At 41.3% G+C, this 15,418-nt stretch overlaps 1 protein-coding gene and 1 long non-coding RNA gene across 20 annotated transcripts in view; one reads left to right on the forward strand and one right to left on the reverse strand.

Moving 5' to 3' along the window:
• The window catches only part of LOC137352421 (protein unc-13 homolog C-like), a 612,014-nt gene extending 605,432 nt beyond the window's left edge, over positions 1-6,582 (forward strand). For all 14 annotated transcript variants that reach the window (XM_068017812.1, XM_068017814.1, XM_068017821.1 and 11 more), the window contains 3 exons: positions 1,804-1,896; positions 2,017-2,176; positions 5,293-6,582. In XM_068017812.1, the coding sequence (XP_067873913.1) occupies positions 1,804-1,896; positions 2,017-2,176; positions 5,293-5,578 (539 nt within the window). In that variant the 3' untranslated portion in view covers positions 5,579-6,582. The remainder of the gene's footprint in view (positions 1-1,803; positions 1,897-2,016; positions 2,177-5,292) is intronic.
• LOC137352423 (uncharacterized) overlaps positions 1-15,403 on the reverse strand; it is a 68,384-nt gene extending 52,981 nt beyond the window's left edge. For 4 of the 6 annotated variants that reach the window (XR_010969712.1, XR_010969714.1, XR_010969711.1 and 1 more), the window contains exons 1-2: positions 15,051-15,403; positions 1,960-2,096 (exon numbers count right to left, since the gene is read on the reverse strand). This is a non-coding gene — a long non-coding RNA (uncharacterized lncRNA). Of the gene's footprint in view, positions 1-1,713; positions 1,870-1,959; positions 2,097-14,643; positions 14,914-15,050 lie in introns of all 6 variants that reach the window. The other 2 variants (XR_010969713.1, XR_010969710.1) reach the window with 2 other exon arrangements.
• Positions 15,404-15,418: the final 15 nt, after the last annotated feature.

Raw genomic sequence — 15,418 nt, forward strand, 5'->3', positions numbered from 1 at the left:
AAAAAAGTTCTGTTTCTAAAAGCACACTTGAAAAATTCAATTCAACTGAACTATGTATTATTCATAAATGCAATTTTTTTTTAAAGTGCTTTTCATGTGCTCAGAACACCCTAAAGTTCTTTGCAAAGTGCAGTTGCTGTTCTTCATTTGACAAATGTGTCAGCCAAGTTGAAGACAGCAAGATCTCACCAACAGAAAATGAATAAATGACCTGCTAATGTATCTATGGTAGTGTTAGGTGAGAGAGAATTGGTGTGTAGGACTCTGAGAGAATTCCCTGCTCCTCTTTGAATAATGCAATAGAATTTTTTATTCCCATCTGAACAGGTAGGCAGGGCCTCAATTTCTTATCTCACCAAAAGACAGCACATATACATAGAGATACTTAGAAGTTAGAACATATGAACCGTCCATTTGGCCCAATAATCAGAGTCTGGGTTTACACTTCATGCAAGCAAATAGTTCTAATCAAATTTACCCACTCTGTTCCCATAGCCTTTCAATCCATTTTCATTCATCCTCCTATACAATTTAATGCGGAGTGTTGATATAGTTACTGCCTCAACCACTAATTCTGGAAGTGAATTCCACAGCCTCACAATTCTGTGTGAAGAACTTCCTCCTGCCATCGGTTCTAAACCACTTGCATTTAATCTTGTATACAAGGCCCCTCATTCTTAACCCCTCAACTACTGGAAACAGTCTGCTTCTATCTATCCTTCTATTACATGACCTTGCAATCTACATTCTAATGAAAAAGACCCAACTTTTCCTGTCTTTCTTCATATTTATACTTTCATATATCAGGAAGCATCCTAATGAATTTGTTACACCTTTTTGGTCTCAATATCTTTCTTATAAAGTAGAGGATGGTATGCATTGGGTACTGTAACTAAGGTCTTCACTGTTTATATAGGCTCATCATTACCTCTTGGATTTTATATTCTATACTTCTTGAGGTAATTCTTGGAATTCTGTTAGCTTTATTCAGATACTAATGAACCTGAGGTACTGCCTTTAATGTCTTCCAATCAATTTTTATTCTTGTTTGTTATCCTTCCCTGAATTCCATATCCCTCAATCTTCTCTGGTAATCTCCCATATGGTACCTTGTCAAAGGCTTTCCTAAAGTCCGTGTACACTACATACTTGAAATTTCCCCCATCTGCCACCTCCTCAAAGAATTCTGTGAAGTTTGTCGAGCACAATCATCCCCTTTCCTTCTCTTTATCGAAATATGTGGTTATTTCATCCTTAATAAAGACTCAAAATTTTCCCTAGCACAAACGGTAAATTAGTTAATCCATAATAATCTAGATTAGCTTTGTCTTCCTTCTTAAAAATAGGTACTACATTGACCACTGTAGAGTCCTCCAGCACACATCCACATGCAATAAAGCCCTGAAATTTAATTTCTAGGGCACCTTTAGTTACCATATCTCAAATCCTTCAAGGTTTTACAATGTATCTTGTTGGATCCTGGTGCCTTGCCTTCCCTCAGCTTACCTAATTTATCTAAATGTTCCTTTTACCCATCCTAATATCACTCCGACAATGCAGCACTCCATTACTTGTACTTGATACTATAAACTGTTGACCATTTATAATTTGCATGTAAAGAACAAGGATTTTGCACTATCATGAAATATTGATTTATAAATTACATGAGGTATTGATGATTTATAGTTGCAAATGACAAAATTATACTTATACCTGAACTTTCATAAACTTCCTGTTTGGATGTACAGATTTTTGTCTTGTTTTACTAACTTTGTTTTTCTTGTTTACTGTGCTGCTTTTCAGCTCAATCTAAAAATGGCTCAGTGGGAGAAGTATCGGTTCATGTGGATCTGTTTACACATCCTGGGACTGGAGAGCACAAAGTTACAGTTAAAAGTAAGTATCCCAATCAATCCAGCAATCTAATGTGCTCTGAATATTATTTAACAGGCGACTCACCCTATGTCAAATATTGTGACAATTTGAAGCCAATGGCATCTTGCCTTCTCTTTACAGTTGTTGCAGTCAATGAGCTGAACTGGCAAACAACTGCTATGTTCCGACCATTTGTAGAACTTCATGTGGTTGGACCAAACCTCAGTGACAAGAAAAGAAAATTTACTACAAAGACAAAAAACAATGCTTGGTCCCCAAAATACAATGAAACATTTCACTTGTAAGTGATCATGCGTATTCTGTCTATTTGTTTCTTAAAGCCATTTACACATTAAGTATTCAGCTAATATTAAGCTATTGTGTTCAATATGTACAAGTTGCAAAGACGTATCATAATTTTTAAATAATTATTTAGAATATCCAGGAAACTATAGACCAGTCAATTTAACATCAGTGGTAGAAAATATATTGGAATTCCTACTAAAGGAGAAAATAGAAAAACATCTAGAAATCAGAAATATCATAATGAATGGTCAGCTTGGATATCAAAAGGTAAAGTCTTGCGTGATCAACCTCATTGAATTCTTTGAAGAGATAACAGTGAGAGTAAAGAAGGGTAATGCAGTCGATGTATTAGATCTAGATTTCCAAAAGACCTGGGATAAGGTACCACATAATAAACTAATGAATAATTTCAGAGCATGTGGAGTCAGGACACAAGTAGCAGAATTGATAGCAAGTTGGCTGCAGGATGGAAAGCACAGAGTAGGACCACTGTTGTTTACAATTTATGTTAATTTAGACTTCGGAATCAAAAACATAGGGCTGAACTTTACCAGCCCCCCCCGATGTTGGGGGTCGTGGCAGGAGGTGCCCAGAAAATATCTCTGGGAGTGGCCTGCCACGGGCCTCGACGCAGAGAAGGCCCCATCCCATTTTACTGGCGGCGGCGGGGCCTCGGGGCAGCCCCTCTGCCACTCAGCAAAAACAAATTAATTTACATATTAAAATCAATGCTAATAAATGAATAATTACCTACCTTATCGTGATGGCCGTCCCATGCCGATATTCCAGCCAGTTGCCAGAAGTCCCGCGCTTTTGGATCTCCATTGGGAGATCCGAGGCATAACACTGGTGGGGGGAGGGAGGAAGGAGTGAAATTTTCAGGGAGGGAGTGGGGGAGCGGGGAAACTGTTGCTATTGGCTGAGGGGATGGTGGGGCAAAGGTAATGAAGTTCGGGGGGGGGGGAAAGTTTGGGATGGGAACAAAATTTTTTTTAGTGGGTGAAAGGCAGTAACTGAAGTGTTTGGTCCCTGGGGGTTGGGAGAGGGCCTTTGATCTTTTATTAACTATATAAATGTAAATTTAACATCCATTTCCTTTAAAAATTTAAATTGCCATTAAGGGCTTGAAGCCCTTTAAAAATGGCGCTGGTGCTTGCGTGGTGGCGCCAGGCGCCATTGCCGGGGACGGAGCGCCTGCCCCCTCTATGTCATCAGGGGCGGGCACTCGGCCCCTCCATGTTAATGAGCCGCTGCACATGTCTCAGGTGTGCAAAGTGCGGTCTTGGAAGCTCGGCGGCTATAAAAATTCAGCCCATGATTTCTAAGGTTGCGGATTACATCACATTCGGGAGGAGGATAGTCAATACTAAGGAGGATTACAACAAATTACAAGAAGACATTAATAACCTTGCAGAATAGGCATATAGTTGGCAAACGATTTTCAACACAGTTAAGTGTGATTTATTAAATTTTGGTAAGAAAAGTGGGAGATAAATTATTACTTGGAAAACAAGAATCTAAATCTGGTAGAGAAGCAAAGGGATCTGTGAGTACAAGTACACAAATCACTAAAAGTAGTGGCACAGATTAAAAGGCCATAAAAAAACAAACCAAACATGAGGGTTTATTTTGAGGGATAGGATTGAAAACTACAGCAGTTATACGAAAGTTGTATTGAATCTTAGTTAGACCACACTTAAAGTTGTAAAACTGTGGACAGTTTTGGTTGCCATATTATGAAAAGGATGTAGAGGCACTGGAGCAGTTACAAAAATGCAAGGTAATACCTAGCAGGAAAGGGTGAACAGGCTGGGTCTCATTTTTATTGAAAAGAGAAGGCTGAGGGGTGGCCTAATAGGATCTTTAAAATTATGAATGGTTTTGATAGAGTAGACAGAGAAAGAATGTTTCCATTTGTGGGGATGGGCAAAACTAGATGCCATCAGTTTAAGATAGTCACCAAAAATCAATTAGGGAATTCAGAAGAAACATATTTATCCTAGAGTGGTGAGAATGTGGAACTCGCTACCACAGGCATCAAGGTAAATAGCATAGAAGCATATAAGAGAAAGCTATGTAAGCATGTGAGGGAGAAGGGAATAGAGGGTTATGCTCATAGAGTCAGATGAGGAAGAATGAAGGAGGCTCGGGTAGAGTATAAACAGCAGTTGGGCTGAATGGCCTCTTTCAGTGCTGTATATTCTATGCAATCTATGTAGAATAAATTTAGTAATTGAAAAGATTTTTTAATAAGATATTTAAGTCCAAAATCCAATCTATTTACTGAAGGCACAAAGGTCTCAGTTTTGGAGAGTTTAGGACTTGCACTCTGAGAAAGAAAGTTCAAATCACAATCTCAACTAATGCCCAAACTCCAACAACCCAGAGGCCCAGATAGTGCATTAGATTTGAACATTTTACTTCCACCTCTGGAACCTGGCTTCCTATACACCTCAGACTAATAGGATGAAAATGAGACCCTTTGCCAGCCATACAGTCCTATTTAACATGAGTTGGGACAAGTCAAAGCATAAAGCTGCTTATATTTCACGAAATTGTTGGTTTCACTCCAGAATATCATCAAGATGGCTGCTGTGGAGAAGGCAGTGATGTACTTAGGTTAAGGTTAAGACACTACTCTGCCCCAATATTGTGCAAGTCATTTTATATCCAACTAGCAATGGAGCTGACCTGACAGTGCTTGTAATTGCTTACTTGGCACAAAAGAGCAGGAACTTCCGTCTTCCCCCTCATTATGATGGGATGGAACATATCTCCAACATAAGGAAAACAAAGCTCACTACAAAATTTACATTTAAACAAAAACTGCGCTCATGGTTGTAATTTTGCCAGTTCTTGACTTGGTTGCTTATTGAAGCACTTTTGTATAATGGAATATTGTATTTCTGGGGTTGGAGATGGGAGAGAAAAAAAAGCAAAGTGTTCATGGCAACTCCTGAGACGTCTTCAGGGACTGATACCATACTGTTCTATCAGCTAAAGGAGGAAACACAGCTGCAATGGACATCCTCATGAGGATAAAAGAGAGTCGAAGAAATTAAGGGGCAAATGGGAAAGATCTCCATACTAAATGTCTGTTTTTGTATACAGCATCCTGAGTAATGAGAATGGCCCTGAGTCGTATGAGCTTCATATCTCTGTGAAAGATTACTGCTTTGCCAGGGAAGACCGGGTTATAGGAATGACAGTCATCCAGTTAAAGGACATAGCTGAGAAAGGGAGCTGCGCATCATGGTATGCCCTGATCAGAAATGTTCACATGGATGAAACTGGGCTGACAATTCTCAGAATATTGTCACAGAGGACCAATGATGAAGTGGCCAAAGAATTTGTACGCCTCAAATCAGATACCAGATCTACTGAAGAAACCACATAAAATGAAGCATAAGAGAGAGACAGCAAGGAAGTATAAGTTGAAGTTATCTTTTGTGCATGTCTTTATAAATGTGTGGGTATGTTTATCTGAATATGTGCAGGTGTGTGCAGATAATTATAAGTACTTCAGCCCATAATTATGTTGATGAAATGGGGAGTACTGAAATACATTATCTTTGGTCTCTCAGACAACTAATTGTTCTGATAAAGTGCCAAATCAAGATTACCCAAGGGAATTTTTCCTGGTATTTTGTTTTTTTTCAATTTGCTAAATGATTAAATTCTAGTACTAAATTGCTATTCTGTAGTTTTTACACAAGTATTTGTTGGTCCCTCATTTGTGGCAGGCATTGTCTCTACTTCTGTGATGTTGGGCTGTGAGTATCCAGCGCATGTTTGTGTATCTCAGCTAAGTTACATCCTAAAACTTACTAGTATATTTCACATTTTTGTTAATTACGTTTTTCCTTCACACATATTAGGACTTCTACATTGAGGTAGCTATTTATTACATCTACATTGCTTATAATTTTTCACTATTAATTTAACAAAAACCATAATTCCCATCCTTATCAAAGGTGCAAACAATTAATATTAGCTTCATTGAATTTTTCTGACATATCACTGTGAAAATGATGCTTAGCCGACATTGTAACCAATTTTCTTAAAAAGGAACAGCTCACAAGCAAACTGGCATTGTTAATTTCCAAAAGTTGCCAAAGGGATCTAAGGTCCATTCAACACTTTTTTATGCCACATTAAGAGGCCATATGTTTACAGAGCTACGGGCTGTTTTGGTGATTTGAATAGAAGATATTACTATGTTTCTGATAAATAGTGAAGCTGTTACTATTTTCAATGATGCGCTTGTAAATGTTGCTTTATAAAATTGTACTATCGGTTCTGCTGTAACCCTATTGTTTCAACATTTTCAACAATTGGTAATTATGCAACATTCTTATGTATTGCACTGATGTTGAAATTAATGTCATGTAAATATATTTAGTGAACAATTGTACAATAAAGTATTGAAAATTCCTCTCGTGTCAAGACACTTGGTTGCTGTGAACTTGTTCAGCATTTCTAACTCAGTTATTTTTCAGGTTGAAATATCGAATTTTGTAGTGTGGTGGAAAAGACATTTTAGATACTGTGGTAGTTTGAATGTTTGCTAACCACCATACAAAACATAACGTTATATCTTTTAGGATTGCTTTACATTAGTATCTGTGTCCAATTGTATACGACATCTAACACAAAGGTAGATGCATTACACTGGTGGACTAAATTTGGTGGTCATCTAACATGTGCTGATTACTAAAAGAATGTTATAAGTCACATTAGGCTCTAACAATTCCACCATCAATGGCTATTTGAAACTGGCAACTGCTTAAGTTCTTAATCTTTAATCACACTGATTAAAAGTACTGTTGATATCCTGCTATTGCTGTAACATTAGTTCCCTGATGACCATCCCAAAGACCTGTGTTTACTTGCATTTCTACCAGCATTTCAAACGTTTGATTCTTGCAAGCCCTGTTACCAATGTACTTTAACCCATCGAGCTCTCCATCCTTCGTACCAAGTGATTATTCATGGCGGGGTTGATGCAACACCATATGTGCATGTTTCACGCCACTCAGGATAGGAAAGGGGTCTGATGAGGCGCCGCTATGCTGAATTGTGCCTTTCATATTGTCATGGAATGAGGTGATGATACTTAGTAGCTTTGGTGGACATCCGATCTTTGCTAGTAGTCTGAAGAGACCACATCTGCTGACGAGGTCAAAGGCTTTGGTGAGATTTATGAAAGGAACGTAGAGGGGCATCTGTTGTTCGTGGCATTTCTCCTGTAGCTGGCAAAGGAAGAACAGCATGTCAATGGTAGATCTCTGCTCGAAAGCCGCACTCTGCCTCAGGGTAGACACGCTCAGCTAACTTCTAGAGTCTGTTTAAAACGAGTCAAGCGGAGACTTTCCCCACTATGCTGAGCAAAGAGATTCCACGGTAGTTGTTGCAGTCACCGCGGTCACCCTTGCTCTTATAGAGGGTGATGATTTTGGCATCGCGCATGTCCTGTGGTACTGCTCCCTCATCCCAGCACAGGCAAAGTAGTTCATGGAGTGCTGAGATTATAGCAGGCTTGGCACTCTTGATTATTTCAGGGGTAATGCCGTCCTTTCCAGGGGCTTTTCCACTGGCTAGAGAATCAATGGCGTCACTGAGTTCCGATTTTGTTGGCTGTTCGTCCAGCTCATCCATGACTGGCAGAGACTGGGCTGCATTTAGGGCGGTATCGGTGACAACATTTTCCCTGAAGTACAGTTCTAGGTAGTGCTCAACCCAGCGGTCCATTTGCTTGCGTTGGTCAGTGATCATGCCCCCTGATTTAGATTTGAGGGGGGCAATCTTCTTGATGGTTGGCCCAAAAGCTCTCTTAATGCCATCATACATTCCTCTGATGTTTCTGATGTTGGACGCCAGCTGAATACGACTGCTTAGGTGTTGCCAGTAGTCATTTGTACAGTGTCTGGCTGTTCTTTGTGCAGCACTTCTGACTACTTTAAGTGCTATGGATGTTAACTCGCTGGGGGCTTTCTTGTAGTTCAACAGTGTAGTTCAACAGTGCACTTAGCGGCTATGACAGGTTCCAGTTATTCAAAGTGACATTGAAACCAGTCTGCATTCTGCTTCTCGCGTTTGCCAAAGGTAGTCATTGCTGAGTCATAGATGGCGTCTCTGATGTGGGCCCACTTGGTCTCTGCATCTCCTGCAGGAGTGTTTTGAAGGGCTTTTTCAAGTGAATTTGGGAACTTATGTAACAGCTTTCCTATCCCCTTTTCTATCCTGAGTGGCGTGAAACAGGGCTGTGTTCTTGCACCTACACTGTTTGGGATCTTCTTCTCCCTGCTGCTCTCACATGCGTTCAAGTCTTCAGAAGAAGGAATTTTCCTTCACACAAGATCAGATGGCAGGTTGTTCAACCTTGCCCGTCTTGGAGCAAAGACCAAAGTACGGAAGGTCCTCATCAGGGAACTCCTCTTCGCTGACGATGCTGCATTAACAATCCCACACAGAAGGGTGTCTGCAGAGACTCATCGACAGGATTGCGGCTGCCTGCAATGAATTTGGCCTAACCATCAGCCTCAAGAAAACAAAGATCATGGGACAGGATTAAAAGAAAAATACTGTGAATGCTGGAAATCTGAAATAAAAACAAGAACAAGTATTTCCAGCATTTCTTGTTTTTATATCATGGGACAGGACGTCAGAAATGCTCCATCCATCAAAATTGACGACCATGCTCTGGAAGTGGTTCAAGAGTTCACCTACCTAGGCTCAACTATCACCAGTAACCTGCCTCTCCTTGCGGAAATCAACAAGAGCATGGGAAAAGCGTCCACTGCTATGTCCAGACTGGCCAAGAGGGTGTGGGAAAATGGCGCACTGACACGGAACACAAAAGTCCGAATGTTTCAAGCCTGTGTCCTCAGTACCTTGCTCTACGGTAGCGAGGCCTGGACAACGTATGTCAACCAAGAGCGACATCGCAACTCATTCCATCTTCGTTGCCTCCGGAGAATCCTTGGCATCAGGTGGCAGGACCGTATCTCCAATGCAGAAGTCCTCGAGGCGGCCAACATCCCCAGCATATACACCCTACTGAGCCAGTGGCGCTTGAGATGGCTTGGCCATGTGAACCACATGGTAGATGGCAGGATCCCCAAGGACGCATTGTACAGCGAACTCGTCACTGGTATCAGACCCACCGGCCGTCCATGTCTCCGCTTTAAAGACGTCTGCAAACGCGACATGAAGTCCTGTGACATCGACCACAAATCGTGGGAGTCAGTTGCCAGTGATTGCCAGAGGTGGCGGACAGCCATAAAGGTGGGGCTAAAGAGTGGCGAGTCGAAGAGACTTAGCAGTTGGCAGGAAAAAAGACAGAAATGCAAGGAGAGAGCCAACTGTGTAACAGCCCCGACAACCAATTTTATCTGCAGCACCTGTGGAAGAGTCTGTCACTCTAGAATTGGCCTTGATAGCCACTCCAGCTGCTGCTTCACAAACCACCTCTAGGTGCTTACCCATCGTCTCTCGAGACAAGGAGGCCAAAGAAGATATGTGCATGTAAATATCTCAATCTCTGCATTGGTAAGTGCCACCATATATCTTTTGTTTTCCTTTGGTTGTGATGCAGCATACATATTAAAAGTGTATACACTATCTTTATGACAATATTACCAGTGCAGCAATTGTAAATGTATTGGCAATTATTTACAATGGCATTGGTATGTTGCTACCTCTCTATTGATAGATCAGCAATGGTGTGATTTTCTAACTGGTCTTACAAGATAAAGGGCATTGGGGAGATCTTCACCAAAGTCAGTCGTGAAGGTTCCCACATAAATTTCTGGCATGGCCTACAAATGCTGAAACTCTACCACTCCTTTCTTCATCTCATACAGTTCCTTCAGCTGCCAGTGCCATCATTCAGTTGCTCTCCTGGTTTATAATTTCACACAATCTTCACTTTTACAACTCTCCCAATACCATTGAATCACAGAATGTTACAACATAGGAGAAGGCCATTAGAAACATAGAAAATAGGAGCAGGAGTAGGCCATTCGGCCCTTTGAGCCTGCTCCGCCATTCATTATGATCATGGCTGATCATCCAACTCAATAACCTGTTCCCACTTTCGCCCCATATCCTTTCATCCCTTCAGACCCAAGAGCTATATCTAATTCCTTCTTGAAAACATACAATGTTTTGGCCTCAACTGCTTTTTGTGGTAACGAATTCCACAGGCTCACCACTCTCTGGGTGAAGAAATTTCTCCTCATCTCAGTCCTGAAAGGTTTACCCCGTATCCTTAGACTATGATCCCTGGTTCTGGACTCCCCCACCATCGTGAACATCCTTCCTGCATCTACCCTGTCAAGTCCTGTTAGAATTTTATAGGTTTCTATGAGATCCCCCCTCACTCTTCTAACTCCAGCAAATATAATCCTAACCGACTCAATCTCTCCTCATACGTCAGTCCCGCCATCCCAGGAATCCGTCTGGTAAACCTTCGCTGCACTGCCTCTATAGCAAGAACATCCTTCCTCAGATAAGGAGATCAAAACTGCACACTATAGTCCAGGTGTGGCCTCACCAAGGCCCTTTATAATTGCTGCAAGACATCCCCGTTCCTGTACTTGAATCCTCTCGCTATGAAGGCCAACATAACATTTGCCTTTTTTACCGCCTGTTGCACCTGCATGCTTACCTTCAGCGACTGGTGTACGAGAACACCCAGGTCTTGCTGCATATTCCCCTCTCTCAGTTTATAGCTGTTCAGATAATCTGCCTTCCTGTTTTTGCTACCAAAGTGGATAACCTCACATTTATCCACATTATACTGCATCTGCCATGCATTAGCCCACTCACTCAACTTGTCCAAATCACCCTGAAGCCTCTCTGCATCCTCCTCACAACTCACCCTCCAACCCAGTTTTGTGTCATCTGCAAATTTGGAGATATTACATTTAGTTCCCTCATCTAAATCATTAATGTATATTGTGAATAGCTGGGCTCATAGCACCGATCACTGCGGTACCCCACTAGTCACTGTCTGCAATTCAGAAAAAGACCCGTTTATCCCTACTCTTTGTTTCCTGTCTGCCAACCAATTTTCTACCCATCGCAATACACTACCCCCAATCCCATGCACTTTAATTTTACATGCTAATCTCTTATGTGGGACTTTGTCGAAAGCCTTCTGAAAGTCAAAATACACCACATCCACTGGCTCCCCCTCATCAACTCTACTAGTTACATCCTTGAAGAATTCTAGTAGATTTCCCTTTCCCTTCCATGCTGACTCTGCCCGATTCTACCACTGTTCTCTAAGTGCTCTGCTATAAAATCTTTGATAATGGACTCTAGAATTTTCCCCACTACCGACATCAGGCTGACTGGTCTATAATTCCCTGCTTTCTCTCTACCTCCCTTTTTAAATAGTGGGGTTACATTAGCTACCCTCCAATCTGTTGGAATTGTTCCAGAGTCTATTGAATCTTGGAAGATGACCACCAATGCATCCACTATTTCTAGGGTCACTTCCTTAAGTACTCTGGGATGCATACCATCGGGCCCTGGGGATTTATCGGCCTTCAAACCCATCAATTTCCCCAACACCATTTCTCTACTAATACTGATTTCTTTCAGTTCCTGTCTCTCACTAAGCCCTGTGTTCCCCAACATTTCTGGTATGATATTTGTGTCCTTCTTTGTGAAGACAGAACCAAAGTATGCATTTAGTTGGTCAGCCATTTCTTTATTCCCCATAATAAATTCCCCTGTTTCTGACTGTAAGGGACCTACATTTATCCTCACCAATCTTTTTTTCTTCACATACCTTTAGAAACTTTTACAGTCAGTTTTTATGTTCCCCGCAAGCTTGCTGTCGTACTTTATTTTCCCCTTCTTAATCAATCCCTTGGTCCTCCTTTGCTGAATTCTAAACTGCTCCCAATCCTCAGGTCTGTTGTTTTTTCTGGCGAATTTATATGCCTCTTCCTTGGACCTAATGTTATCTCTAACTTTCCTTGTAAGCCATGGTTTGGCTACCTTTCCCATTTTACTTTTGCACCAGACAGGGATAAACAATTGTTGCAGTTTATCCATGCGCTCTTTAAATGTTTGCCATTGCCTATCCACCATCACCCCTTTAAGTAACGTTTCCCAATTCATCATGGCCAACTCGTGCCTCATACCTTTGTAGTTTCCTTTACTAAGATTCAGGAACCTTGTCTCAGAATCAACTTCGTCACTCTCCATCTTGATGAAGAATTCTATCATATTATGATCGCTCGTCCCCAAGGGGTCTCGCACCACTAGATTGTCAATTATTCCTCTCTCATTACACAATACCAAGTCTAGGATGGCCTGTTCTCTAGTTGGTTCCTCAACGTAGTGGTCCAGAAAACCATCCCGTATACACTCCAAGAATTCCTCCTCTACAGTATTGTGACTAATTTGATTTGCGCAATCTATATGCAGATTAAATTCACCCATAATTACAGATGTTCCTTTATCGCATGCATCTCTAATTTCCTGTTTAATGTCATTCCCAACATCACCACTATAGTTTGGGGATCTATATACAATCCCCACTAACATTTTTTTCCCCTTAGTGCCTGCTCTTTGAAAGATCTATCCAACTAGTTTTCCATTTCCCTGCCCTGGCGCCCTAGCCCTGCATTTTTACCTTCAACTTCAAATCCTTTTTAGTTTTATTATTAAATCTACTTCTACCACCCTTTCAGGCAGTGCATTACACATCATAACAACTCACCACATTCAAAAAATCCTCATCTTCCTCTATTAAATCTCCCCTTAACCTTTTCTGCTCTAAGAAGAGCAACATTAGCTTCTCTAGTTTCTCCGCATAACTGAAGTCCTCCATCCCTGGTGCCATTCTGGTAAATCTCCTCTGCACCCTCTCTAAGGCCTTAACAAACTTCCTAAAGTGCTATGTCCAGAATTGGACACAATTCTCCAGCTGGGGCCCAACCAGCGATTTATAAAGGTTGGGAATAACTTCCTTGCCTTTGCAGTCAATGCCTCAGTTTATTAAATCAAGGATCCCATATGCATTTTCAGCTGCATTCTAAACCTGTCGTTCCACCTTCAAACATTTGTATATGTGCACCCTCCTGCACCTGCTGTAAAATTTTACCGATTAGTTTAAATTGCCTCTCCTCCTTCCGCCTACCATAATGCATCGCATCACACTTCTGTGTTAAATTGCATTGCTCATGTGTCTGTCCATTTCACCAGTTTGTCTATGTTTTCCTGAATTATCCTGTCAGTTTACCACATTTCTGAGTTTCATGTCATCTGTAAACTTTGAAATTATGTTCTGTGTACACAAGCCAGGTCATTAATATATATCAAAAAGTGCAGTGGTCCAAATATCGACCCCTGGGAAACACCACTATACTTCTCCCCAGTTTGAAAGACAATGATTCACCATTACTGTTGTCATGTAGGCCCCTGCCTGCCAAGAATGAGGCACATTAATTTCACCACATGGATATTAAATTTCAAATTGTTGCTGGGAAGAGGAGAAGGCTTGTTACAAGGAATTGCCAGGCACCTGGTCAGAAAGACATTTTTGCATATTAGCAGACAGTGTTGGAACAATGGAGCTATCCCCTGCTCCCATACAATACAGAGAACAGACCTGGTCAAACCAGTCAGTTACATGACCACCCTGCTGGCCAACTTGGGGCGTTTTAAATTGTAGAGATAGTGCTCTAACTGGCAGAAAGCTCATTGCTCCTGTACTGGAAAAGACCACCTCTCCTCCTGTCTGCTCCCATCTCTTTCTCACGGAACTGAAACCCACGGAAGACACGTGAACCCCAAGAGAGAAAAATCTCCTACAGTGAACCAGGTTTAAGAAGAATACTGGGCCCCAACGAACAGCAAGAACTAACTACAATCAAGGACTCTACAGTCAGCTTGAAGACCCATAACAAACTCTTCAGATATTGCCTCAAACCTTTCCACTTTATTTATCTTCTGCTCTTTTCTGTCTCTGTTTGCACGTGTGTATCGCGTATGCATGCTAGCATGGGCGCGTCGTGTATCCGTAGGCGTCAACCGAATTAAAGTTTAAGTTTAATAAATTTCACTTTTCCTCTTTAAACCTAAGAAAGCCTGTTTGTGCTTGTTTCTTTGCCTTATAATTGGAAAGCGATGTTTAAGGATTCACCAAGGGGGAGTTCAAAATGCAATGTGTTGAAAAATAAAACCCTGTTACAGTAACACCAGGTGAAAGCTGAAAGGGACCCCAGACCTCTTTCTCACCTGGTCGTAACACTGTCCGCTTTCTGTCTGTTAGCCAATTTCATATCTATGCTGCCACTGCCCTATTAATCCCATGGGCTTTAACTTTGCTTACAAGTGCCTTTTGAAGTTGATAGCATCAACTGCGCTACCTTCATCAACCCTCTCGATTACTTCATCAAAAATTTCAAACAAGTTCATATTCTTTTCCCGAGCTCTTACCAGATACGTCATGGAGATTGTATTTGGCTGCTGCAGAATTTCCTCTTGGGCTTCGCTCTAGTGTGTGTGGTGGTGGGAACGCTCGAAGTTTCTTCCAAATACTAAAGACCCTGTGAGCCGCAGGACCATCACGGGCTCGGAGAACTTGGGCCCCTTTATCTTTGTGGCAGGGCCGCCACTATAATCAGTTCTGCTGGTGTAATTCCTTAATTCCTAATGGTGATTTCTGCTGCAATTCTTGTTTGTTCAGGTATTTAACTGTGATTGCAGCTGTTTAAAGATAATGTTGTACTCTGAGATTTAGAGATAGGAGGGTACACTGGAAACCTGCTAATGGCTTTTTACACACAGATCATGGAACATTTGAAACAGAAAAAAATACAAAAGAGAGAAATTATTTTACTCACTTTTCTCTTCAAAATGGGCTAGGTACTTTATTGATTGAGTGCATCAATGGATTGATTACCACTGGAAAAGTTAAAGGATGTTCAATCTAAATAGCAGCCATTTGTTCAGTCTGTTTTCAAAGGTTGTCGTCTTAAAGCCGGTAAGAAAAGTAATCCTTACAGATTTCATGTGTCTAGGAATAAACCAATAAATGCTGGGAAGCACTCAGCAAGTCAGGCACCATGTACAGGAGAGAAAGAGTTCACAGTACCAGTTCTGATGAAACTTTGGGCTGAATTTTATCAGCGCAATGGGGCGCTGTGAAGTCGGCGGCCTTCCGACACAAAAGTACCACAGCAGAGGCCGCGCAAAATTACGCTGTTTAAAT

The sequence above is a fragment of the Heterodontus francisci genome, chromosome 38, assembly GCF_036365525.1.
Source record: "Heterodontus francisci isolate sHetFra1 chromosome 38, sHetFra1.hap1, whole genome shotgun sequence".
NCBI classification, from domain to species: domain Eukaryota; kingdom Metazoa; phylum Chordata; class Chondrichthyes; order Heterodontiformes; family Heterodontidae; genus Heterodontus; species Heterodontus francisci.